Source organism: Benincasa hispida, chromosome 3 (assembly GCF_027475165.1).
Source record: "Benincasa hispida cultivar pf3 chromosome 3, pf3_genome.v1.1, whole genome shotgun sequence".
In the NCBI taxonomy this organism is placed as follows: domain Eukaryota; kingdom Viridiplantae; phylum Streptophyta; class Magnoliopsida; order Cucurbitales; family Cucurbitaceae; genus Benincasa; species Benincasa hispida.
This window is the reverse complement of record NC_143480.1, coordinates 72,374,135-72,400,141: the sequence shown is the minus strand read 5'-3', so window position 1 is coordinate 72,400,141 and position 26,007 is coordinate 72,374,135. Positions and strand designations below refer to the sequence as shown.

General features: G+C 30.6%; 2 protein-coding genes across 3 annotated transcripts; one reads left to right on the top strand and one right to left on the bottom strand.

Annotated features, from left to right (window-relative positions):
* Positions 1-3,919: 3,919 nt before the first annotated feature.
* On the top strand, positions 3,920-10,119 carry LOC120073181 (E3 ubiquitin-protein ligase SINAT2-like). 2 transcript variants are annotated; one of them, XM_039025850.2, is made up of 4 exons: positions 3,920-4,389; positions 5,886-6,188; positions 8,273-8,659; positions 9,575-10,119. In XM_039025850.2, exons 2-4 carry the CDS (start codon positions 5,973-5,975, stop codon positions 9,893-9,895), a joined length of 924 nt encoding a protein of 307 aa, XP_038881778.1. In that variant the 5' UTR covers positions 3,920-4,389; positions 5,886-5,972; the 3' UTR covers positions 9,896-10,119. The 2 variants fall into 2 exon arrangements, with proteins under 2 accessions (XP_038881778.1, XP_038881779.1); XM_039025851.2 differs by having other exon boundaries at positions 4,381-4,671.
* Positions 10,120-16,082: 5,963 nt separating this feature from the next.
* Positions 16,083-20,806, bottom strand: LOC120074645 (Rhodanese/Cell cycle control phosphatase superfamily protein). Its single transcript, XM_039027833.2, has 6 exons — positions 20,526-20,806; positions 18,563-18,816; positions 18,251-18,401; positions 17,149-17,234; positions 16,950-17,054; positions 16,083-16,209 (listed from the first exon to the last, which is right to left on the bottom strand). The coding sequence occupies exons 1-6, from the start codon at positions 20,567-20,569 to the stop codon at positions 16,139-16,141; spliced, it is 711 nt and encodes a 236-aa protein (XP_038883761.1). The 5' UTR covers positions 20,570-20,806; the 3' UTR covers positions 16,083-16,138.
* Between the last annotated feature and the right edge of the window lie 5,201 nt (positions 20,807-26,007).

The window sequence follows — 26,007 nt, the reverse complement described above, 5'->3', positions numbered from 1 at the left end:
AATAATCTTATACAACATGATAGAATAAAATATGTGGAGATTGACAGACACTTTATAAAAGAGAAACTAGACAATGACAATATATGTATTCCCTATATTCCATCTAGTCAACAAGTTACTGATGTTCTCACCAAAGGGTTACTTAGGTAAAGCCTTGACTCATGTATTAGCAAGTTGGGTCTGATTGACATCTATGCCCGAACTTGAGGGGGAGTGTTGGAAATAAGGGACTTTGTTGATAGTTTATAGCCCTAAGGGTATTTTAGTATTTTATTTTACCCTAGGCTTATTTTCTTTTTTAGTTTAGGGCTGCTAGAGCCTATAAATATGACTTCTATTTTAACTTTCATTATGTGTTAAAAATAATAAAAGAGACTCTCTATCGTGGTTTTTTTTCTCCCTGTTCTAGGGTTTTCCATGTAAACCAAGTGTTTTCTATTTTATATCTTTTAACATTTTGTTATATGATTATTCCACTTTTGTATATTTCTAATTTTTCTTGCTTATTTCAACACTTAGCATGTGTTAGAATGTTGAGATTATTTTATCATTATGTTAATGATTGACATCTTTTATGCTAATTGGGTTTATGACATCTTTTATGTTGATAATGTTCTTTTACATTATCATTTTTGTTGATTTCTAGAAAGATTGAATATGATGAATGACATATGAGAAGGATGTTAAAAATTATATGAATGGTTACATTGTGGTTTAGCGATGCTAAAGCGTGTGTAAGAATTTGTAATTTGGTTAAGAATTGATACCTTGTGTTAACATTACAAAGGGTAAAACCTTCTTATATTGTTATCATTGTCAACATTGATATGTAGAGTTGTACTTTAAAATTATTTTTTATTTTCTTACTAGGTTTTACAAGAATCCATTGGAGCAATGAAGCCACAAAGCAATTGATTGATTTATAAGATTTTTTGTAGGATTAGTGGTAAAATTTTAGTTGCAATACATTTATTGTTGGGATTGGTGTCCTAATTCTCCTGGAGTCTCGTAATTTGCAATATATACACATTGTTATGAATAAAATAAGAGTTATTTTATCTGGCATTTACTCATATCCAATAAACAAAGCTCTATGGTTATCGTATGTAAACTTAAGCATGTATATGAGATATACAAGTAGATCATGTCTTAAGTGATAACCTAAATACGCCTGTAGTATAAGAATTAAGGAGGGATACCTAATCCTTGGGACACTACGGATATGACCCGCTTTGTAGAGGTTTGTAAGTGTTGTGAACTACTATAGATGGTAGATCCTGACCATTCATGTGGAGACATGCAAGCAGGGGTGTCCTGTACAAAGAGTTTGTATAAGATCGAACCACGAGATGATTTGTCTCTATATATAACGTCTTTGATACTAGAGACTTACATCTCACCTAAACGACCATAGGTGACATGACCTCAATCCTGAATGTTTTGGGAACAACTGTCTTTGAAGGCGGTCCTTTGATTAGTATAAGTGAGAGTGGTCAGATTGCCAACTCAACATGCCTACCTTTTTAGGGACTTGTCTGATTTAGGAGCTGGTAACTCAGTTACACAAGATGGAATTCACTCATTCCCCGAAACAGGGGTAAGTAGATAGATTGCTCCCTTAAGGGCTGATTCCGGGTCTTGAATATAGTGGCCAAAACTTGTCTGTTTGTCATGGTTCAAATATTCTTGACAATAAAGTGTCATATTTCAGATATTTTTGACCCAAAAAAAGGTCATTATGTATTCATTTTTGATAGTTTATAACTGTCAAAAATACATATAACACTATAGGAATAAGCCAATTTGGATTTAATTGATGGCAATGACAAAATATCATAGTAAACTTGACGATGACAGTTTATGATCGTCAGTAATTATTCATTGTTTACATTTATTTATTGTCATGAAAAGAGCGATTATGACATTTTTTTTTTTAAATTGTCATTGATGTTCATATCTTTACAGGCAATACAATGACTGAAAATAACTATCATGAATTTTAAATCTAACAATTTTTAAATGTCATGAAATCCTAGTTTGGTTGTAGTGATAGTTTTAGCAAAAGTAGTTTTGAAAACCTTCAATTTCAAAAATAGTAAAACAATCCTCATTATTGGATTAAGGAGGTGTTTGATAAATGGGTATGAGTTATCGGGTTGGGTGGGTATTTATTACCCATGTTTGTTAAGTCCATAAAGAAAACCTATGGGTTATTAAAACTCCTTTTTTACCCACTCAAAACTCCCATTTTTTATCCCCTCAAAACTAACCTTAAAAATCAATATATTTTCATTTCTTTCTCTCTTCCCTCATCTTCGCCGTTTGGATATAGATTTTTTTTTTAATCGTCAAACTTATGGGTTATTTAAACCCATTTTTTACCCACTCAAAACTCCCTTTTTTATCCCTCAAAACTAACCCTAAAAATCAATATATTTTCATTTCTTTCTCTCTTTCCTCATCTTTGCCGTTTGGATCCAGATCTGATTTTTTTTTTTTTAATCGTCAAACCTTTGGATTCTATTTTCATTTCTTTCTCTCTTCCCTCATATTTTCCGTTTGGATCCCCAAATATACTATCCATATTATATAAAAATAAACGGTATGATATGTGAAATAATAAAGTTAAGTTAGCAAGATTCAATATATATACATACAATATACCAATTAGTAATTGGGATAATTACCTTCAATGTATATACATACAATATACAATATACCATTAATTGAGCAACAATATGAAATATATTTTGTTGGTATGTTTTATCGATTGAAGAGAATTAGAATTATTATCGTTTTTGAAAATAATATATTATGTTCTACAAATTGAGAAAAAAAATTGAGATTGTCCAGTTTATGTCATAAATGATTTGAGAAAATACGTGTATATTTGAAAATTAATCAATAATAGCAAAACATAAAACTAAAAAAATAAAAGAATAAAATAAAAAAACAAACAGAAAAAAATAGAACTAATATCATTAAAAAAAAAAAACTGCATACCCATACTCACATTCTCATGTTAACATAAACATAATTAAAAAAAACAGTAATAGCATTTCTAAATCATAGTTGCATTTTTAAACTATTAAAAGAATGCATTATTTACGCTACGATATATATAATATAGTTTAGTTTTTAAAATTAAAAGATACTAATTAAATTTAAGAAACCTTTCTCACACTTATTAATTAAAAACTATTAATAAGCACTTTTTGTGCTCTTAAATACGATTATGATCATGGATAAATGAAGAAAAAAAGTAAAATGGTAGAATATGAACCAAGTGTTTTTTGTCTTTTTACATTTTATTAGATTATTAAAGTGGGAAAATTATTTTAAATGATAAAACTGTTAAAAATATTTATAAATAATAGTAAAATATCATAATGAAATTTTGTTATGATTCATTTTTCTATATTTAAAAACAACCTTTGAAGTAGTTGCATAACAATAAAAAAAAAAAAACAAATATCCTATTTATTTCAAAAAAATCATAAAAATTAAAAAAAAAAAGTTCTTTATACACTAACAACCTCAATTAAAAAATATTTATGATAATTGTTTAAGTTTAAATACATTTATAATCATTGATGATTAAATGAAAAAAATGGTATAATATGAACAATCTTTTATTCTATTTATTTTTTTCAAAGAGTAATACTTCATAAAATTTAATATAAAAGATTTAACATTAAAGTTTCATCCTCTTTCAAAAAAGTTTTGTAACTCTTAATTTCCTACGACAAAAAGTGGATCACAAATACATAAGTTTTCTATAATGTTAAGTTCTTTCTCATTGCTATTATTATTTAATTATTTTATAATTAATATTTTTTTAAAAAATAAACAAAGGAGATACGCTTCATATGAAGAGATTGATAACTCATAGAAAAACAATAATGTAGCTTTCTCCATTACAAAAGCATCAACAAAAAAAATCACACGGAGAAAACACAGTATATCTAAAAATGAGACCTCAAATATTTTCATGAATATTAACATTTTTTAACCTTCAACATTTAAAATGTTGGTTAATTGGTAGAACCGTAATTTGTTTTCGTTCATCTTTCCTCAAATTTTTCTTTCTAATCTTTTCGAAAGTTCTCTCTTCCCTCCCTCGATCGGTTTGGGCAACAGAGAGTTTTTCTCTCTCTCTCAGAAAAAAAAAATAATAATAATAATAATAATAATAAATAAAGGTAAAATACCAAAGAGAAATTAGAGAGAGAGAAACCATTATAATGGCGGTCCCGCAGCGGTGGTGAAAGCAATTGAACAATTCCAAGGATTCATCGATAAACAATCATTGGTGTGTAACTTTTTATTCGAGTTCCAAATCCGAGGAGATATAGTCTTTAACCCAGTTCCGGTCCTCGTGGGATTGAGGTTGTTTTTTCTTTTAATCCCATTTTCAATTTCCGTTTTTGTTTTTTGTTTTCCATGTTCGTATCGATTTTTCTACTTTTGAGCCATACCCAGAATTTATTATTTGAATTTATAGTCTATATCTGCAATTGGGCACCGAATTCTTACCTGGGGATATGGGTTTTTTGTTTTGTTTTGATTTTTGTAAGATTTTCTTCTGTTATTGTTTTTGGTTTTTGTGGGGTTTTGTTTTTCTTTCTGGAGACTTGTTAATGAGGGTCTTGTTTTATTTCGTTCCTCAAGGTTCGTGCAGATTTTGTTTCGTTGTCGAATATTGATTTTCTAATCGGAGAAATGGTTTATCAATTATGAAGTTATATTTAATCACATGACTAGTGGAAGTTGAATGAAATAGGGTTGTTTTGATTGGCTTCTGAGCCTCTAAAATGATGTCTGTTTGTTTATTATTATGTTGGTCTGGCTTGATTCAAATGCGCCTATCATTTCATTCGGTGATTTATCTCCACAATTTTAAAAGCATTCGATGTGAAATGCAATTTGTTATAAGACTTTGTTATGTTAATTGTCCTTTTATATAGAATATAATGCTATCTTATGTCATAGTATGGAGCGAGCTGTTTGTGCTATTTAGGATTTTAGTATTGCTTTGGGTTTGGAAGGCATCTAGATTGCTTAGTATTTATCTCATCAAGGTTTACAGATTAAGAGTTCATCAAACTTAATAAATTTGAAGTTGATCTTTCAGTATTTTAATGCTCTTTTGCCAATGAAACCTGGATGTGCACGTACGTGCTTTGGCACAATCCAACTTAAAACAAAGGAAACCTGAATGTGCATGTACGTGCCTTGGCACAATCCAACTTTAGACCAGGATGTTATTGAACTCATAGTTTTATTAACCTAGGCTTGTTAAGTTTGGGGTTGGAAGTCTGAGTTTATATCCTTGACTATACAGTAGAATGGGTTCTTAAATCTTGAAGTTTGTGTAATTTGTGTTTGGTTTAAGATTTATAATTTATGAACTTCATATGTAGTATTAGTGTAAAAGGTGGGTTTTGACCTTGAGTTTGTGTACTTTGTAGGATTAGCAAAGATATAGCTTGGAATAAGAAATTCCAAGTAACAAAAGCCCGACTTCTTTTTAACTAAAAATTATATATAAATCTAACCATGAGCTAGTTGCCAAATATTGATTAGGAAAGAATCTAGCTGATTGTCAGTAAGCATTATTATATAGAGTTGGAAGGTTATGCAAGTGTCCTAACCTATGGCAGATATGTTACTGTTTTCCAGTTCAGATTTCAAGAAAATGAGGGTGTTGCTAAGTCTTGTATGCTATCAAGCACTGTTGATCATATTTAGTTTTTTCATTATAAACTGTCTTTCATTCAAATTATATCAGCAAATCTCCAAACAACGTGAAATGTTTCGTCTAGTATGTCTATTGACATGCCCCTTTTTTTTTTTTTTTTTTTTTTTTTTGTTGGGTTTAACAGGATTGAACTCATGGATGGGTGATGGTAGCATGTCGTGAACACTTTCCATTAATACCTTCAAGAACTCTATTAAGATTTAAATAAGCCATGGCTCCAGGAAGCAGTACCTGCAAAGAAGTTGTTGATTCTCATCCTTCAGTTTCAGGTCATGACATAGCAATGTCTAAAACAGAGAATAATTCTACATCTTCGAAAGCTGCACTTGGTTTGAGTGGGAAAATTGGAGTTTATTCAACCAATGGTGTGCAGGAATTGCTTGAATGCCCTGTCTGCACAAATCTGATGTACCCTCCAATTTACCAGGTATGCACTTTTTACCTTGTTTCTTCTCTTGTACTTCCCATTATAATTTAAGCTATGCTCGGGACTGTTTGGAGTGTTTTGGCATGGAAAAAAAGGGTACACTTTTCACTCAAATTCATTATGTTTGGGAGTAACATAAAAATGCTTTGAGAAAAAGTCAAGAGCACCTTAAAAGGCTGTTTGAGAAAGCACTTTCTAATACTTGTAAAGAAGCATTTTCCTAACTTCAACATGGAGAAGTGCTTTTGCAAAATTACCTTCATTTGTAAAACATTTTCCATATTGTGCTTTAAATTCATTTCAATGATTAGGTCCAATTGATGGTAGCTGCTGTTAATTTCTTCAAGGTTGAATGGTGTATTAGGAATCTTCATAAGTTGCTTATCTCATTCTTTTGCAGAGTTTTATAGAATGTTTCCATAGAAATATGAGGTCCATGCATACTGGAATTGGTGATTTTCACCTTCCTTTGAGCTTCTTATTTGAGCAATTAACTGATGATGTATCTAAGTAATTGACAATATAGGGCGTGTATGGTTAAGTTCCTCTTCTCTTTCTCTCTCTCTTTCCAAAGAGAGTTTTGTGTGGTTTCTTGTTATTTCTTTTTTTTTTTGGAAGAAAACGAGTAAAAATGTGTTTAGAAATAATTTTATCTAGCCTTGTTCTCTCATATTAAAAGTTTTAAAAACTAAACATTTTTCTTGAAGTTAGTTCCCTTTTTAAAATTAAAGTATTCAGATTTATTATGTTATTATATTTTTTTTCATATTTATTAGGATTTTTCAAGTAAAAGTAGTAAAAAAGACCTTTTACATATGATTTTGAAAAACTGAAGAAACAAGAAAGCAGAGTTTTTTTTAAAAAAAAAATTAATAAAAAAAAGAAAATTTCAATACAACTTTCCAAACATTTCTTAGAAATTAAAATGAGAAATAGGAAACAATTACAGAATACATATATTACTCATTAACTGGAAATAGGAAATAAGAAAATAGGAACATGGATGTTATAAGATACCTTCGTATATGCTAAAATGTCTCTCTGTCCAAGCTTCTTTTGTATTCTTTTTTATTTATTTAATAAGAAAGGCAGTGAAACCCTATTATAGCAACCACCATATATAAATAAGGCTAGAAAGGAATAAGAGTTTTTAGTAAACTGGTAGAGCTTGCAATTGGTAAGACCTATTTTACACACTTATGAGAGGAGGAATAAGAATTGGGGTAAAAAAGAATTTCTTCGTTGACAGTTGGTTTTTGGAAAGAGAAGAGTTGTACAAATTTGTGAAAATAAGGCGGGGACCAGGGCTGAGGTTTATGTAGGGTTCTACGTAGAAGAAAAGGGTGTTACATTTTGGCTGTAGAAGCTTGCTTGGAGGTGAGGATATCGGTGCTCTCAGATCGGCTTGAAACTATCTTTGTTATTGCCTACTTTCATCTTGTAGTTCATTTACTTTGTTATCTTGTAACTCTGTTTTGGCTGAGAAATATATACGTGTATATTGGGGAGAGTTTTCCCCTGTATTTCTTGCATTGTTGGGTCTTTCTGAGTGCAGGGATTATTGTGGGAAGCTGACCAAAGTCTCTCCGACTCTCTTGAATTTTACATAATTTAGTGTGAAATGACTTTGTGATTAACTTAGCTCTTTCTTTGTTGGATTTTTCTTTTTCTTTTCTGTTTTTACAAAATCATTCTTGTTTACTTGCCATTTTCTTTTTATAGTGACACATTCTGAAATCATGACCAAATTTCAGAAATAAAGCCAATTATTTATAACTTTTTTGTTTTTTTTAAATTTTCTAATATTGCTGTAACGTTTTGATAAATATTGCAGATCAAAGAAACCTGTTAGTAAATTAACATTTTTAAAAACAGAAAACTAAAAACAAGATGGTTATTCAGCAGTCTTGTCTTTTCTAGTTCTTTTGATCTTCAGTTACTTTTTCAAGTTCTTTTCTTAATATTAAATTTGTATTAATGATTTCGAACATCTCTTTATTCTTGAATATTTATGACATGGAGATGTGATACATTTTCTGTTTCTGCTTTGTTTTAAACTTTCTTGACTGGCTTTTGAACTTTAGTGCCCAAGTGGCCACACATTGTGCTCAAACTGCAAGATCAGAGTTAGCAATTGTTGCCCGACCTGTCGTCATGAACTTGGAAATATTAGGTGCTTGGCATTGGAAAAGGTAGCTGAGTCACTGGAAATCCCCTGCAGATACCAAAATTTGGGTTGTCAAGATATTTTTCCTTACTACAGTAAGCTAAAGCATGAGCAACATTGTCGATACCGCCCTTACAACTGCCCCTATGCTGGATCAGAGTGCTCAGTCACGGGCGACATCCCGTCTCTTGTTGCACATCTCAAGGATGATCACAAGGTTGACATGCATGATGGGTGTACCTTCAATCATCGCTATGTGAAATCAAATCCACACGAAGTCGAGAATGCCACATGGATGCTAACGGTATGTTCTTGCTCTATATACCATTTATATATTTTCTCACCATGATAATTTCATGTAACATTAAACTTTCGCCCGTTGGCCTAATAGTCTACCAAGACCGAAGGAATTAATTCAAGCCATGGTTTACAAGTTTTCTTGGGAATCAAATGTAGTAGAGTCAGGTCCTATGTGAGAATAGTTAAGGTGTTCATGCTTCCATGACTATTTTAAAAAAATCAATTAACTAGTATTTTGATAAATTGCACAATCTGGATACAATGATTGCTACATTTGTATCAACCAACTTTTAGGAGGGTTCGATTTTTAAAGCCCAGTTTGGTAACCATTTTGTTTTTTGTTTTTAGTTTTTGAAAATCAAGTCTATTTCCTCTCTTTTTCTTATCATGGTTTGTAACAATCTTTAGTAGAAGAGTTGAATTATTAGTCAAATCCCAAAAACAAAGACAAGTTTTTAAAAACTTTTTTTTTAGTTTTCAAATTTTGATTTGGTTTTTGAAAACATGAATAAAAAGTAGATATCGAAGTATTTTGTTTTTTAATCAAGACTCCGTTTTGTAACCATTTTGTTTTTTGTTTTTGTTTTTAAAAATCAAGTCTGTAGATACTATTTTCACCTTCAAATTTCTTATGGTTTAAAAAAAAGACAAAATTTGAAAACTAAAAAAAGTAGTTTTTAAATAGTTGTTTTTGTTTTTAGAATTTGACTAAGAATTCAACCATTATACTTAAGAAAGATGCAAATCATGGTAAGAAATAGGAAGGAAATAAAGTTAATTTTCAAAAACCAAAATAAAAAATGAAATGGTTATCAAATGGAGTTCAAATGATTTCCAAATGGGGCTAAGAGTGTGCACTTGTAGTTTTCAGATTAGATCTGATAAACCTAGTTTTCTTCTATTTTTTTTTTATTGGCAGGTTTTCAACTGCTTTGGAAAGCAGTTCTGCTTGCATTTTGAGGCATTCCAGCTAGGAATGGCACCTGTTTACATGGCGTTTTTACGATTCATGGGTGATGATAACGAAGCAAAGAAGTTCAGCTACAGTTTGGAAGTGGGTGGCAACGGGCGTAAACTGATATGGCAAGGGATTCCAAGGGGCATCCGCGACAGTCACCGAAAAGTTCGTGACAGTCAAGACGGTCTCATCATTCAAAGAAACCTGGCACTGTATTTTTCGGGAGGAGAAAGGCAAGAGCTGAAGCTGAGAATTACGGGTCGAATATGGAAAGAAGAATGAGATCGAGGGATGACGACGCCCCCATGGCATTGAGGTGAATGTATTATTGTACAGTTAAAAACAAGTTTGTTAGGCCAACACTCAACAGCCGGGGTTTGCTCCGAGTGCTGAAGAAGCTTTTGGAGAAACTTCCAAGCTAATATAAAAAATGTAATTTACCAAGTGAATCAAAAAATGCATTTTGCTGCCTCTTGTTTTATGTATTTAAAGCCAAGTTTTCTCCATGTCTTTCTTTTGTTGGGATCATTGATTAGCTCTGCATTACAAATTGTTTGTTTGGAAGGTATTTAATGCTTGCCCATGGAATGGAGTTTTGGTAACTTGCCGCCATGTGTGCCTTTCCTTTTAATCAAATGTTAAAAGATTAACATTACCAATGGATCCCTATAGTTTGGGATTAGTTTCAATCTAGGTTTAAATTAAATGGGTATATATATATATATATATATATTGAATGTGTTTTGTTCTTATCTTTTGAGCTTGGTTTAGTTAAAATATTTTAAATCTGGTTCATATATGGTATAGCTTACACCTCACAAATCATCTTTAAATTGTTTATTTTCACCTACTTGAAAACTCCTTTGTTTCATGAACAATCAATCAAGGAAGAATAACTTAATGTCATGTAATGACAAGTATGATTTATGTGGAGTAAATTCTGATAGTTTTTTTACACGAAAAATCCTTTTGAATTATTTTATTAAGAGCTTTTAACTTTAGTGTTGGATTAATTTAACCTTTTTACCATTATTTCAAACTTTTTGAAATGTTTATTCTTTCCTTGTTAACATGATTTTCAAGTTTTTACTTTATTTTTTTATTTATTAATTTTAATTGTTATTCATTTAATGCATGACATATCAATATATTTTCCCTTTATTTCAAGAGATTTCATTTTTTTTTCTTTCATATTCTTAATTGAAAATCAATCACAATTCCGAGATTTCAAATATATATTGAATACACTGCAAAATGTAAACATATATCTGTTGGAGGAAAAAATTTGACCAATTAAATCTTGCCATGTCATCACAACAAAAGTCAATTTTATTAAATTTAGGGTTTTTTTTATAAAAAAAATAATGTTATTTTAATATTTATTGACAAAAATAAGGTTGACTTAAACTTTTGACAAAAATAGGGTTGACGGGGTCCACGAGTTTTGAGTCAACACATAAATCGTGTACCTCGTCCACGATTTAAGGCCAACCATGAATTAAGGCTAAATTTTTTTTTCACATTTTCTCCCAATGTTTCTTTTATTTTTTTATTCAAATTTTTAAAGGTCTACAATAAAAAAAATTGAATCGAATTCCTAGCCACGAATTAATTCTAAATCTTTTTTTTTTTTTCACATTTTCTCCTAACTTCTGTTCTTTTATTTTTTAGTATTTTTTTTGCATTTTCGGAGAATCTTTTAATGTGAAATTCAAATTCTTAAAGGTATGATAAAATAAAAATTGACTCAAATTTCTAGCCACGAATTAAAACTAAATCTTTTTTCTTTCACATTTTCCATCAACTTTTGTCTTCTTTTATTTTTCCGTCTTATTCTTTTATTTTTTTAGTTTTTTTTTTCATTTTTGGAGAATTCAAATTTTTAAAGGCCTACGGTAAAATAAAAATTGAATCAAATTTCTAACCATGAATCAAGGCCAAATCTATTTTTTTCACATTTTTCCCTATCATCATTCTTTTATTTTTTAGTGTTTTTTTCTATTTTTGTAGAATTTTTTACTATAAAATTCAAATTTTTAAAGATCTACGGTAAAATAAAAATTAAATCAAATTTCTAGCCATGAATGAAGGCTAATTTTTTTTTTTCATATAGATTTTTTTTACCATAAATTTTTTTCACATAGATTTGTTATCCACTTAAATAAAAAAGCAATAAAAAAAATAATAAAAATATGAAACTCGTGGACCTCGTCCACGAGTTTGTTAGCTGACATAAAAATAGTGAACCGGATACACAATTTTGCTACCCTATTTTTGTTAATACTTTTTCCCTCTATCTTACTTTTGTAATTTCTTTCCTATATACCCTATTTTTGTCATTACTTTCAAAAAATACATTATTTTTTAACTTACCTCGAATTATTGTCTTTAAACTAAAAATTGGAAACAAACAAACAATGAATTAAAAGAATGCCACATGTCAATTCAACGGTGATTAAACCTAGACCACGATCAATAAATTTGGCCAGAGGTTCGATTGGGCTTTAAATCATAAATTAGATAGTTGAATAATTAAAATCAGGATATTTTTAATAGATAGTAAAATAAGAGAAAAAAATCTAAAAATATATCATATCTTTAAAATATTTGTAAATATGAAAGTACTGATTAGTTAACATTTGAATTTTTTCTAATTTTCATTTTCGCCCTCTCTTGTCTTGTCTTATAGCACACATTTTTCTTCTTCTTGTTTTTAATTTTTTTTTTCTTTTCTTCGGTTTTTGTTTCTTTTCTTTCATTTCTTCAACTTTTTCTTCTTTTTTTTTTTTAAAAAAAAATCTTTCCTTTATCCAATTTTTGCTTCTTTTTTTTTCCATAATAATTATGAGGCTGAGTTTTGTACCCAAGACTTGATAGTACCCAACTCATAAATGACTTAACACCGACAAGTTAATTATCAAGTTTGATTATTATAACAAAATATTAAATATAAATAGCAAACGAAAGTTTATTAGTGATAGCCACTTGGATTACTCCCCCAGGTGAGGTTTGGTTCCCTACCGCTCAGATAGTGAGATTCACCCTTCCACTCACATCCACAATTTCGACTCTGACAATGTCAAGGGCCGATCGAAAATCTTCTGACAGATCGGTTACTATCTGGATTATTGCTTTTTGGGAGCCGTCCAACACTTTAACGCGCTCCTTTATGTGTGAACAGAGCCCATTGAGCTATCTCCACGCTCGAAACTGTAAGATCGTGCAATTTTTGTCTCTAGGGTCTCAACCCTTATCATCAATTCTCTGACGGATAATCCATCTAGGCGGCCAACTATCACATCAATTCTGTCAGCTTTCTCAACAACTTCTTGCAAACGAGTTTCCAAGAAACGAATACAATCAGGGACTTCTCTTAGGTAGAGCATTTGTTCTTCCATCTCTACCAATCTGTCCGCTTGGGACTTGTTCAAGTTCTTTCTCACCAACATGATTACTGATTTGTCCCTTTATGAGCCGACTTGGCTCTAATACCAACTATCACAATCGCACCTTTGTAAAGGTCTCGAGGCAATTATGGACACTTGTTCTCGCCCTCGAACAAGTAAACTAATCAAAATCCGAATAGCCAATGGCACAATGGGCCTTTCTCAGAACATCCACCCCCGTTCTTGAGAAAAGTTTTTAGAGAACGGGTTTAGAGGAAAAGGTTTTCGCAAACGTTTGAAAGCATGATTAAGTAATGAACATTAGTCGTATAGCTAGAAAGAAATACGCAACAACATGACTTTATAGCACTATAACTCGCTGGTATGATGATTAGTCTTACCCCCATATAGTGCATTCTGTGTAATTTTGTGACTGTCACCCTTGTATATAAACATAGGCGAGTGGTCACTTACAATAAGATGAACTAATAAATCAAACTAGCTTACAGAATAAAATACATAAGATGAAAATATGATAGAAAGGGTTGAGATAGACATGTGACCATGGACAACAGGTACTGATTAAGTATGACCTTGACACCAAGTAGCATGAAGCTAAGGAAGAAGAACCAGAAATGTGGATTGGGGTGGGGGGCGGTTGGTCTTCACGCGTGGGGCTAAAAGGGTCCTTTTTCTTCTTTCTTTCTTTCTTTTTTTTTCTTAATTACTTTTATATATATATTCATAATATGACTTTTCCTTCATAAATTTCGATCTTCCATTAAATTCTCAATTCCCCAAAACTTCCAACTTTTTTATCTAACAAAGCGCGGATTATCTTATCAAATTAGCTCGAATAAATTTTCAACATATATAAAATCTCAAATAATTAAGATAATTAAATTTAAATTATCTAAAATTTAGGATGTTACAAGTAGTGTATCAAGAGTATCAAGTGTATATGAGTACTGTATCAAATTTATCGAAGGTATCGAATGTATTAAGTATATCAAAGGTATCAAGTGTATCATGTGAGTTATATTTGTTTTTTGTCATTTTTGTAGAAGTAATAAGTTTGGTCTATGGACTCATTTTTTAAACTTATTTTGCCAAATCTATCCTAAGAAAAAAAAGAAAAAAAAAAGAGGAAAATTTTAAAGATTGAGAAATGAAAAAAGAGATTTAAAAGAAGAATTGAAAAAGTGAGGGAGAGAAATGGAAAAGGAAGGCAATAGGATATATCGATATCGTTTGTGTCCATACACTAATAGAAAGACATTTTATAAGTTTTTTATCGAAAAAGTTAAAAGTACTAATCCAAGTTTTGAAAGTTCTATAGTATTTTTTTTTTTTAGGAAAAGGAAGGCAATAGGATATATTGATATCATTTGTGTCCATACACTCATAGAAAGACATTTTATAAGCTTTTTATCGGAAAAGTTAAAAATGCTAATCCAAGTTTTGAAAGTCCTATAATATTTTTTTTTAAAAAAAAAAAATGAAGTGTTAATGGTATCTAATACTGTACTAATGACACGAGTATTTTTATTTTTTTTTTAAAGTTTAAAAACAATAATAAAACTTTTGAAAGTTTCTAACTATCGGTATTTTTAAATGAAGTGTTCATGGTTTTCAACAATATATTAATGGTAAAGTTTTTTTTTTTTTTTTTTAAGGTTTAACGGTATTAATGAAAATTTTAAAAGTTTAAGAATAGTGTTGAAACAAAAAACTAACCATCGTTAAAAACCAACAATAAGAGTATTTTTTTTTTCAACTCTTTTTTAAAGTTCAAAGATACTAATGAAATGTCTAGAAGTTTAAAGTCATTTTTTAAACGAAGTACAAAGTTTGATATTTTCTATAATTTAATCAAAATCTTAAAAACAAAAATTCAAAGACAAATACTTAGATTAATAAATAAACATTATACACTTTCAAAAAAAGGTAAAATGTTTCTTTTTTTTTTTTTTTTAAGTTTCATGGATTTTTCAAAATATAATAAAATTATCGATTTACCCTTTAGAATTCAACCAAAATTAAAAAATGTTGATTGAAATGTATCTTTATGAAATGTCTAAAACAAGAAAAATTAAAAACTTCAATTGGTAGGATTTTTTTTTTCAAGTTTAAAACTTATTATAAACATATATAAGTTCCAAAATTTATCAAAAAAATATTGTAGTCTTACAAAAGATGATCTCTCAAGAGATGACATTCTTCAAAACACAATGTTCAAGCCAATGTCGCCTCTTAAAGAGATAAAACTTATATAAATTTAAAAAGTTATTCCTTCCAAAGACGTCATCTATATTGAAATACCTTGATTTAGGAAAAACACTTAAGTGAATATTGATTTTCTAGTTCAATGGTTAATCTCTCTATTTTATATAATTCTTAAAATTATCCCAAAAAAAAAAAAAACCTCAACAGCCATCCACCTCACTTCTACTATGTTGTTATGACTACCACTGAACATCTTTGGTGACCACCACCAATCACCTAATCTGATGGAACTTCTAGCGACCTCTCCACTGGCGACCAACCTCAATGACTTCCATCGACGATCATCACTGGTGGCCAACTACAATGATCACTACTATCGGTCGCCACCATCGACAGCCATGTCCAATCACCACCATCGACAACCACCTCTAGCAACCACCACCAACTTTGGTGGCGACCATCCCAGGCAACCATCTCCTTCGACCATTATTTTAAATTATGAATTCATAGAATTTAATAGTTGTCACTTATGGTAATTGAACATTAACAAACTTTTATGTAAATATACTTTTGAATAATTGAGTACTTTTATTTTATGTAGATTTTATCTAAAGTGTTTAAATGAAAATGACTTTTAGATGTAAATTCAAATAGGCCGAAATTGGACCGTTTTTGAAAAATCTATTGGATAATTTTTTTTTCCCTCAAAGCTATGAATTGATATAATTTATACCGTAGGGAGAGAGAGAGTGATACCTAGCCGATTGAGCTATACGTTACATTTATAAAGTAGCCGACATTGGGAAGAAAGAGAAGATGATATGGAAATATATGCACCTAAAAATGGCAATTAATAATAATACCAAAACAAAAATTAAAATTAAAATTAAAGGGTTAATGTTTAGACAATAGTTTAACTTGTTGGTGCCATTTGAAGCAATTTCTCAGCTTGTTCTGGAAAGAAAGTTATGAATAAATATGCACCTACCAAATTCATTCAAATAACTGTCAGTATTTGTTTGCTTTTCAAAAGAAATAAAATAAAAAGGTAGATTTATTATTATTATTATTATTTTAGATTTTTAATGTGTAGTCAAGTGAATATAATAATTCAAATAAATACATAAAGTCACAAGAAAATAAGAAGATAAGTACATAAAAATCTGCCTGGAGAAACTAAAAGAAACCCTAAAGAATAATAATAATAAATAAGGGATGTGGAATACCACAAAGAGAAAGGGTACCTAATAAAGAAGCATTTTTTTTAATTGGCACATGCTTTTGGATTAAATTACAAGTTTAAGCTATGGATTTTCAAGTTTATATATTTAGTCTCTAATTCCAAGAAATGTTAACATGTCATGTTTGATAGATCCTTAATCTTTCAATTTTGTGTCCAATAAATTGATCCTATTTGATGTTTTTTAAAATTTACTGGTCCAATATCACATAAGAAATCGATAGAAATTTCAAGTCTTCTACTCTTAGGCTACCTTTTTTTCTCCTCTAAATTTTTATCTACCCATTAAGGACGTAAGGTCGATAACATTCACAGGAGTGAGAGAATGAATTGAAAAATGTAAGGATTAAATTGAAAAAAACTTCTAAACATTAGAGACTAAAACATAAGTTTAACCTATATGTGAAAAGAATTTAGGAAATGATGCTGCCCATCAAAATGTTCTTAATAAAAATAGAATGGTATAGAGTTTGAGAAGACTTACAGATAAGAACAGTTCCTAGTACAGCTGAAATTTTGCCTTGGATCGTCACTAGACCGGCTTTGCCAGCATCTTGTAACTCGGTCGAACCAACCGAGTCAAATGTGCCTACCATGGTAAGAAAAACCAAAAATGTGAATTCTAGGTTCAAAACTTGGAGTTAAAATATAGAATTATTTGGAGTAAGGAGTGAAAAATTGACCTGGTTTTACAGATTGGAGTCCTGATGTTATACAAGCTATGTTTTCAAAACCAGCTTTCTCTAACTTGTCAGCAGCAGCAGTGGACCTAATTACCAATCATAATAAATTGATTATAATTACTATATGTTTTGGGAGTGATTTTGAAATAAATAAAATTACTTTTGTCATATTCAAAATCACTATGAAACACGTTTTTGTTCACTCAAAATTATTTTAGGGTTTGATTTTACAACCTTAAATGTGATTTTCATACCATCAATATTAATTTTGAATTATTAAAACCATGATTTTGGGGTATTTTTGAACATGACGAAATTGACTGACCTTTACATAATCACTCTCAAACATGTCCTTACTCATTGCCAAAATTTAGGTTTTGTAGTTTCAATAATTCTTAAACTTAGTCCCAACAGTAACCAATTTTTCTAGAAAACAATTTAGTCCTTATCCAATGAACTTGGATAGATATTCACGTTTATGTCTTTTCTTGATAGAAAGTATTGTTACTATTTTACTAAATTCCATAAAAATTAATTTCAAACTAACAAAAACTAACAATAAAGACAAAATTAACGATTTATGAATGGAACGATCTCAATTTAGACATATGAAGTTACATGTATAAAAATGAAATGTGTCCTAAAGTACAAACATTAAAATAATATTTTAACCCTTATCTTTCTTTTTCTTCCTTTCCTTTTTTGGTTGACAATGTTTCGGCCACTCCAAATTTAACTTTGAGAGACAAGAAGATTAAGTTTTTAACAAAGAGATTTGAATTCAGGATATCAGAACATATCGATAAACAATCCAATTTTTAAATTATAATTCCAAGTATTGAATTCCTAGAGACCGTTTGCAAAATTTGACTAAGCAATCTCGTTTATGCATTTTAAAAATATAAACTAATTTAAAATTTATAAAAGTAATTTTACATTTAGACATTAGAAGAGATTTGGTAATGTATGTAGCCAGATCAAATGTTTGAAAAGTAATTTATGGTTGATTTGAACAACTAGAAAAAATCACTCTGATTCCCATATGAATAATAATATAATTCAACATTACAAAGCTTATATACTTAAAAAAAAAAAAACTTACCTTAATCCTTCCTGGCAAACTATCAATAGCTTGCTTTGAGGTGAAAACTGGGCTTTAACAGACTGCACAAACTCAGGGTTGGGTTTGGTAAATGGCAATCCAAAGAACAGGCCAGAAAAATTGTTGTGCACTGTCCTTTTTATAATAGTTCCTGCACAACACAAAATCTAAATTTAACAGAATCACTTTTGAAATATTAAAAAAGTACTTTAGAAGTGTTTGGATACTTATAGAATACTTTTGACGTATTTAGCTAAAAGCACTAAAAAACACATCTAATATCAAAATAGTTAGGGAAGAAGAAGGTTGTACCAAGATCATTGTCTTGGTTTTCAATGAAAAGTGGGACATGGTAACACGATTTAATGTGAGCTCGATTGAACTGTGATTTGTCCCGAACATCAATGATTGCGTATCCGTCAACTGCAATTAGCTTTTTGGCTTCTTCAACATTGACAAAATTTATTTCAGCTTTAATTCCAACTTTTCTCTGAAGAACTTGTTTCCCAGGATAGGTTCTTCTATGAGGAACAGTCCTTAAAGTTAACCAGGATGTCCTTAGGTTGCTGGAGGAAACACATACTTAATCCCTTTATTTCATATGAACAAAAGAGAGTGTAAATTGTTTTCATTTGACATTAAATAATCATCTCTGCATTCAAAACAGCCAAGGCTTATAATACATCTTCATTCATCACACCAAGAATATAGGGAGATTTCTGTAAATCCCAAACATCAGGAAATTACAGGATCACAAAAACAAACACTTTTTAGGAACATAGAAGAATATTAGGAACCACCAAACTCAAGTTTAGGGTTGGTAAAATAAATTCAAACCTTTAAGAACGAAAGATTAGGAAGAAAATACAATACTAAGACATTTCAAGTGATAGAAACGACAACAGAGATCCAAACTACTTGCCTTTTTTCAAAGTTTAAAAACAGAAAAATAATGGTGTCAATACAATTCTTTATTATATACAGATGGTGCCTAATAAATGAGAATTTAAGTTGATCAAACGACATACATTGAGAAGTCCTTTAGGCACAACGCTAGAAACTCTTTCAGCAAAATAGTGGTATAAAAGGCAAATTTAGCTCTCAAACGAGCTGGGACACGAGTAGAGACTATCAATGGTGTAGCTAGTTGATGCATCTAAATAATCTAAGTGAAATGCAATTTTCATGGAAAAAAGAATTACAACTCAAAAATGAAATAAATATAGAGAGAGTTGAAGTGTCACTTCAAATGTTTTAGTATTTCGTTATCTCATTCATCAACATAATTGTGGGGTTTAATGAATCTATATAAGATAGGAATAATGACATTCATGATGCATTCCAAAAGCTTACAAGTTTCATCCCTGAAATTCTAAGCTTATATCTATCTTATCTTTTTGAGAGAATTAATGTGATAGAACCCAAATATTGAAAGAAAAACGATAATGAGATTACAAGATAAACTAAGCTTTCGAGGTACTTGGACCCTCCCTCCCATGAAAATTCTCTCAAGTCTAAATTCACTCACCTAAATACCCTTTTCTTCCTCATTCCCCTTCCCTCTAATTATAACCAAATTCCATAACAAACTCCCTATCTAATTACTAATATACCCCTCTAATATCCTTAAGAATACTCTAATAGCATGTCTATCATATACTAAGGATCTATCAGTAAACAAAAAGTTTGAGAAGTTACGAGTTCTTATAGAAAAATCCTTTTTAACATTAAGATTGCTTCTGGTGAATTAGAAATCATATGTCAAAACTTTTTGATAATCAAACGTGGTTTAAGAAATTCTAAAAAATAAAAAAACAAAAAACAAAAAAAGCAGCATTTATAAGTAGTTTTAGTTAAAGCATTTAAAAGTGTCATCTTCCAAAAGTGATTTCAAGGCTTCAATAAAAAAACACTTTCGTCAAAACGCATGCCAAAAGCACTAAAGACTAACTAGACGCAAACCTTAAAAGTCACAAAGAAACTAAATGGAAACCACCATCATCCTAATCATACAATGTAACCAAAACAGTAAATGCTTCAACAAATTGGCAGTAAGAAGAGAAATGAACCACAAAATTGCAGTGTTCTTCCATTTGCTTCCAATAATATTACCCAAATCACACAAACAGAGAAACCCCAAAAATCAGAATGGCAAGAACAAATGAATATGATGTCAAGACTGTCTAAAACTCGGAGATTGTAAAGAAAAAAAAAAAAGGAAAAGGCAAAATCTAATTTGGATTAAGGACTAAAAAGAGGAGGAAAAAAGCTTCACCTTCTTGAAGGAAGAGTCGAACAGCAAGGCCCAATTCTTCCCATTGTATGAGTTGCCGACGATGAATTCAGCACTTCTTCAGATTCTCATTCTCTCTCGATTCTCAATTAATCGCTTTTCTTTCTGCTTCTGATTTTGCGATTTTCTGAGCTGCAATGGGTTTTTGACACGTGTCAAATGAGCTGGACGGATAGTATCCGGTTCTCTATAGAGTTTGATGCTTCCGTGGGGTACATGTTGAATGAAAATGATTCCCTAAAATAATAATAAATTAATATGATAAAAGTTTTCCCGTATCAAATTTCTAATTTTATAGAAGTATTGATATCGAAAAAAAATTCGAAAAAAATTATGAAATGGACAGAAATTATTGTTTAATTAATGAAACTTTGTGGCTTAATTAGATTATAATTAACCATTTTTAATCACAATTTCTAAGACAATATTTAGATGTTTATTGTAAATCTATGTGTAAATATTGATACGAGAGTAGAAATTTAAAAAAAAAAATGGAAAATAATTACAAAATGATATAAAGTTTAGGAATATTTTGAGGTGAAATGATGTAAAAATTATGGAAGTTTTGGACTATTAAAAAACTCACATCAATTCAATTTTGAAGTGAAATGATAAGAAAATTTAATGAAAAAAGTTTGAACGAAATTAAAAATAAATATATGTTATTTTTTTTTTGTAGTTTTTCCAAATTCAATTTTTTCATAAGAAAAGTTTTGGGTAAAACGTAAAACTAAGAAAAATTGAAAATTAGAAAAAGTAACCTATAAAAAGGCTTAATCCTTTGTCGAAAATGACATTAGCATTTGAAACTATAGAATTGTACGTAATCATACCATAAAATTAAAAATTTTAAACTGAACTAATATAGTTAATTAACAGAAATCAAAATTTTGAAATGTCAAAATTACTCAAAATTTTCTCAAAGTCTCGAAATTTCATCAGAGTGAAGGAATTGAAATATTATTGAAATTTTGAAATGTCAAAAAATCGAAATAATCTCCCCCATCAAATTTTCGAGGCCATATTGAGATTTTGATACAAATTTTGAACCAGAAAAAAAAAAAACCATTTTACACCATCTCTAATATTTTAATTTAGTCATTTTAATCCCTCTTTAAAAATCTCTCTTCTACACAAACTTTTTGCATGGAAAAATGTCATTGAAAAGAAGCTCTGAGTTAGGCTCAAAAGGATAAGAAAGAGAAATTTGAGATTGTCCTTAAATTGAAACTGAGAAGATCAACTAAATTTATCCCAAATTGACTACCAATTTAGCGAATTGGAAGATTAGTCACATTTTTATACATTGTTCGCATTCGTATATGAATGGATATACTGATTCAATTTGTACAAAACACTTTCACCCAAATTACCATGTCTAATCGACATAAGTTACACTTCAATTGTTTTAATGTTGTTCAATAGACGCCAAATGAAGAGTCATGTCCTAAGAATTGAAGGGCAAAGAAGGTATTTACTAAAAATAAAGGGACAAAAGAGGGAAGTAAAGATTCTCCCCTAAAACCCCATTTATATATAGTATTAGATCATAGATATTTCAAAAGTGAAACTAAAATTGCCAAATTGAAATCCGAGGGACCAAATGACCTACTAATCCTAAAAGCTTAGGGATTAGATTAAAAAGTAGTTTTACTAAAATGTTAGATGTTTCTAAATTGTTTTTAAAAAAATTATATAAGAAAATTAAATTAATAAATAAATATTTTACATTTATAAATATTTTGTTGTTTAATTTTACGTTTCATGATATAATAAAATGTTGATTCTATCTTTTACGTCGGCATCGAACTTCATAGACATGTAAAAATATTGATATTGAGGAAAATTTAATGCCCAAATTGAGATGAAAGTTTATAATGTTGACTTGAAGAAAATGACAAGGTTGGATTTTTTTTTTTGGACAATATATGGGTGAGGGAATAAAATCTTTAACTTCAAAGTTGATCAAATATTATGTCATCTATGCTCATTTTGACAAAGTCAGATTTAAAGAGTTGATGAAAATATTGATAAAATATCCATGTTAATGAATCTTTTTGATATCATAAAAACAAAAGATTCAAAATGTAACATCCCCATTTTTTCAGGTAATTTTCATTAAATTATCTAGAAATATTTGGGCATTACTTTGATAAATTGGGAGTAAAGTTTAATTTTGAAGGCAAGATAATTAATTTAAAAGATATTTATAAAGAATTGGAGTTTTAATTCAATTTAAGGGAAAATTGGTTTAATTTACTTGGGGAAGTGTCATTTTAAATTCATTAAATATTTGGAATGATGTAATTTATCTCAATTATTGGATTGTATATTTAAGTTAATTGGAGAAGTTAATTGGTTTGAGATTAATTTGATAAGAGATTTGGAATTTTTGGATTATTTTGGATAAATATTTGAAATTTTTGGATTATTTTAGATAAAGATTTCACAACTCCTTGCCTTGGCTAACCTTGTCACATGCGTCCATCAGGCCTTCCTTAACCTCACAATGACTTAGCCATCGCATGGGTTCAACACATAGGCACTGCCTTGCCCTCCTCATGCGATCAACTAACCTTTAATTACCTTGGCCAACGTCTTGCCCTTACTCTTGACCACCCACACTATGCGTCCACCATGGTTTTGACAAGCACAACACCCCTTGCTTGGTATCTTGGCCGCAAGCTTCACACCAACGCATGGTGTTCCCTAAGCTTTCACACTTAATAAGCTAACTTAAACTCAACTACCTTGGCTCATTGACAATCTTTGCCGCAAGCCCTTAACCCTTCAATGCCTACATCAACGCATGGCAAGACTCGACCCTATCTACTTCACACTTAACCTCCAAAGGTCCTTGGTGGTCACATACCTCATGCGTCCTCTACCTCAATATCCTCCTTCCACCCTTAACCAACAATTGAACTCCTCCAATGACAATGTCATCGCCTGATCTTACAATGGCAAAGCCATTGCTTCCCAAACCTCATCCCACATATGGAACCAACGCATGCTTCCTACACTTGGCCAAATTTTTGTCCTTTAAAACCTCACTTAATTACAACTTAGGTTTTAGCCTTTAAGGTCCAATTTTCAACACGTAAGGCATTTTCTTTCTCTTTTATTCTTCTACAAGCTTCCTTATTAATCAAGTTTTAACCTAATTCACTTAGGTGAAATTCAAGGTTTCACATGAGGTCCCATCATTCATACTGGCATTGAAAATGAACTTCAGAGAATCATGATCAATTTGTGAGGACCTTTGTCTAAACAACTATCGTAATGAGTCTATGGTCTTGCATGTCGTGACCATGTTCTCATGTTTCTTTGCCAAGACTTCAGTTAAGCTGGCAAGAATGTATACTTTGGCTTTCTCATTTGCCTCCATCAACTTCTCATATGCATCCCAAACATGTCCAGGTGCATTTGGAGCGAGGACCTGAGGACACTCCTCCAGTAAGACAAATCTAAGGTCATCAATGATAAGTATAGTGTTCATCGTGTTTTTCCATGTTGTATAGTTATCTCCAGTTAGCTTATCAACACTAAGGAGATTAATTGTAGCGTTAGTCATTATGAAGGACACTTTTTCATTGACTACCCCTTAATAGCGGTTATTCTGATTCATTGAAGTATCGTTGCAAATTAATGAGATAACTAAAATTTGATTGGATTTAAAAGCACTTCACTAATATAATTTTTTATATATATATTTTCATTATGTCAAACTTAATAATTCAACTACTCGCTTCAGATAAGTTTAACAGTGACAATTACTCAACATGGAAATCAAATATAAGCACGATACTAGTAATTTATGATCTGAGGTTTGTTTTAATGGAGAACTGTCCTCTAGTTTCTGGCTCGTTAGCAAACCAAAATATTCGGGATGCCTATGACAGAGGGATAAGGGAAAATAAAAAGGCCCCACCTATATTTTAGCAAGCATATCTGATGTCTTGACTAATAAACACAAAAGCATGGTCACCGCTAAAGCGATCATGGATTCGTTGCAGGCGATGTTCGAAAAACCGCCTACATCTTTCCGGCACGATGCTCTTAAGTACATTTACAACTGTCATATGAAGGAAAGAACCTCTATTAGAGAACATTTTCTGGATATGATGGTCCACTTCAATGCGACGGAGGCAATCGATGCTATCATAAATGAAAAGAGTCAAGTCAGTTTCATCATGGAATCTCTTCCAAGAGTTTCCTACAATTTCGTACGAATGCAATGATGAATAAAATTGAATATAATCTGACAACTCTTTTAAACAAGCCACAAAATTACCAGTCTCTTATGAAGAGTAAGGGACATGAAAGAGAAGCAAATGTTGTTACCTCCAAAAAGTTCCAAAAAGGATCGTCCTCAGGAAAAAAGTCTGGACCTTCCACTTCACACAAAATTAGAGTATTCCAATGAAAAATAAGGATAAAGGGAAAAAAAGCTCATGTAAAACACAAAGGTAAGGGAAAAGTTGCAAATAAAGAAAAATGTTTCCACTGCAACGAAGACGGACACTGGAAAAGGAACTACCCCAAATACCTTCCTGAGAAGAAAGCTGAAACAGCAAAACAAAGTAAATATTATTTACTCATTGTTAAAACATGTTTAGTGAAAAATAATAACTCTATCTGGATACTTGATTCAGAGGCCGCTAACCATATTTGTACTTTTATTCAAAAAACTAGTTCTTGGAGACAACTTGCAGAAGACAAGATGACTTTCAAGGTTAGAGTTGGAGAAGTTATCTCAGTTAAAGTAGTAGGAGACCTAAAGTTGTTTTTTGGAGATAGATTCATTCTATTTGAAAATGTATTTTATGTTCCTAATATGAGAAGGAATTTAATATCTATCTCTTATTTGTTAGAACAATTGTATAAAGTATCTTTTGATATTAATAAAGTATTCATTAGCTCAAGAAGTGTTCCAATCTGTTCTACAAAACTTGGAAACAACTTATATGTGTTAAAACCAACTGAGGCAAAAGCTATTTTGAAAACTAAGATGTTTAAAACAACTGAGACTTAGAATAAAAGACGAAAAGTTTCTCCTAATCCCTATCTTTGGCACTTAAGACTTAGACATATTAATTTCAATAAGATTGAGAGATTGGTTAAGAGTGGACTCCTAAGTCAGTTATAAGACAACTCTTTACCTCCGTGTGAGTCTTGTCTTGAGAGTAAGATGAACAAAAGATCTTTTAAATGAAAAGGTTTCGGAGCCAAAGAACCCTAAGAACTTGTGCATTCAGACCTTTGTGGTCTGATGAATGTTAAAGCACCTGGAGGGTATGAATATTTCATCAGTTTTATTGATGATTATTCAAGGTATGGCTATGTTTACCTAATGCATCATAAGTCAGAAACTCTTCAAAAGTTCAAAGAATATGAGGTTGAGATTGAGAACCTGTTAGGTAAAACAATTAAAACACTTCGATCAGATCAAAGTGGTAAGTAT

Excerpts from the sequence above, each read along its gene's own strand:
- LOC120073181 (XM_039025850.2), top strand. The coding sequence starts at position 5,973 with ATGGCTCCAGGAAGCAGTACCTGCAAAGAAGTTGTTGATTCTCATCCT. Across the intron at positions 6,189-8,272 it reads TGTACCCTCCAATTTACCAG|TGCCCAAGTGGCCACACATT; the intron begins GTATGCACTTTT and ends TTTGAACTTTAG. Across the intron at positions 8,660-9,574 it reads ATGCCACATGGATGCTAACG|GTTTTCAACTGCTTTGGAAA; the intron begins GTATGTTCTTGC and ends TTTTATTGGCAG.
- LOC120074645 (XM_039027833.2), bottom strand. The coding sequence starts at position 20,569 with ATGGGAAGAATTGGGCCTTGCTGTTCGACTCTTCCTTCAAGAAG. Across the intron at positions 17,235-18,250 it reads GTTTGCCAGGAAGGATTAAG|GTCCACTGCTGCTGCTGACA; the intron begins GTAAGTTTTTTT and ends ATTGGTAATTAG. Across the intron at positions 17,055-17,148 it reads ACTCCAATCTGTAAAACCAG|GCACATTTGACTCGGTTGGT; the intron begins GTCAATTTTTCA and ends TTACCATGGTAG.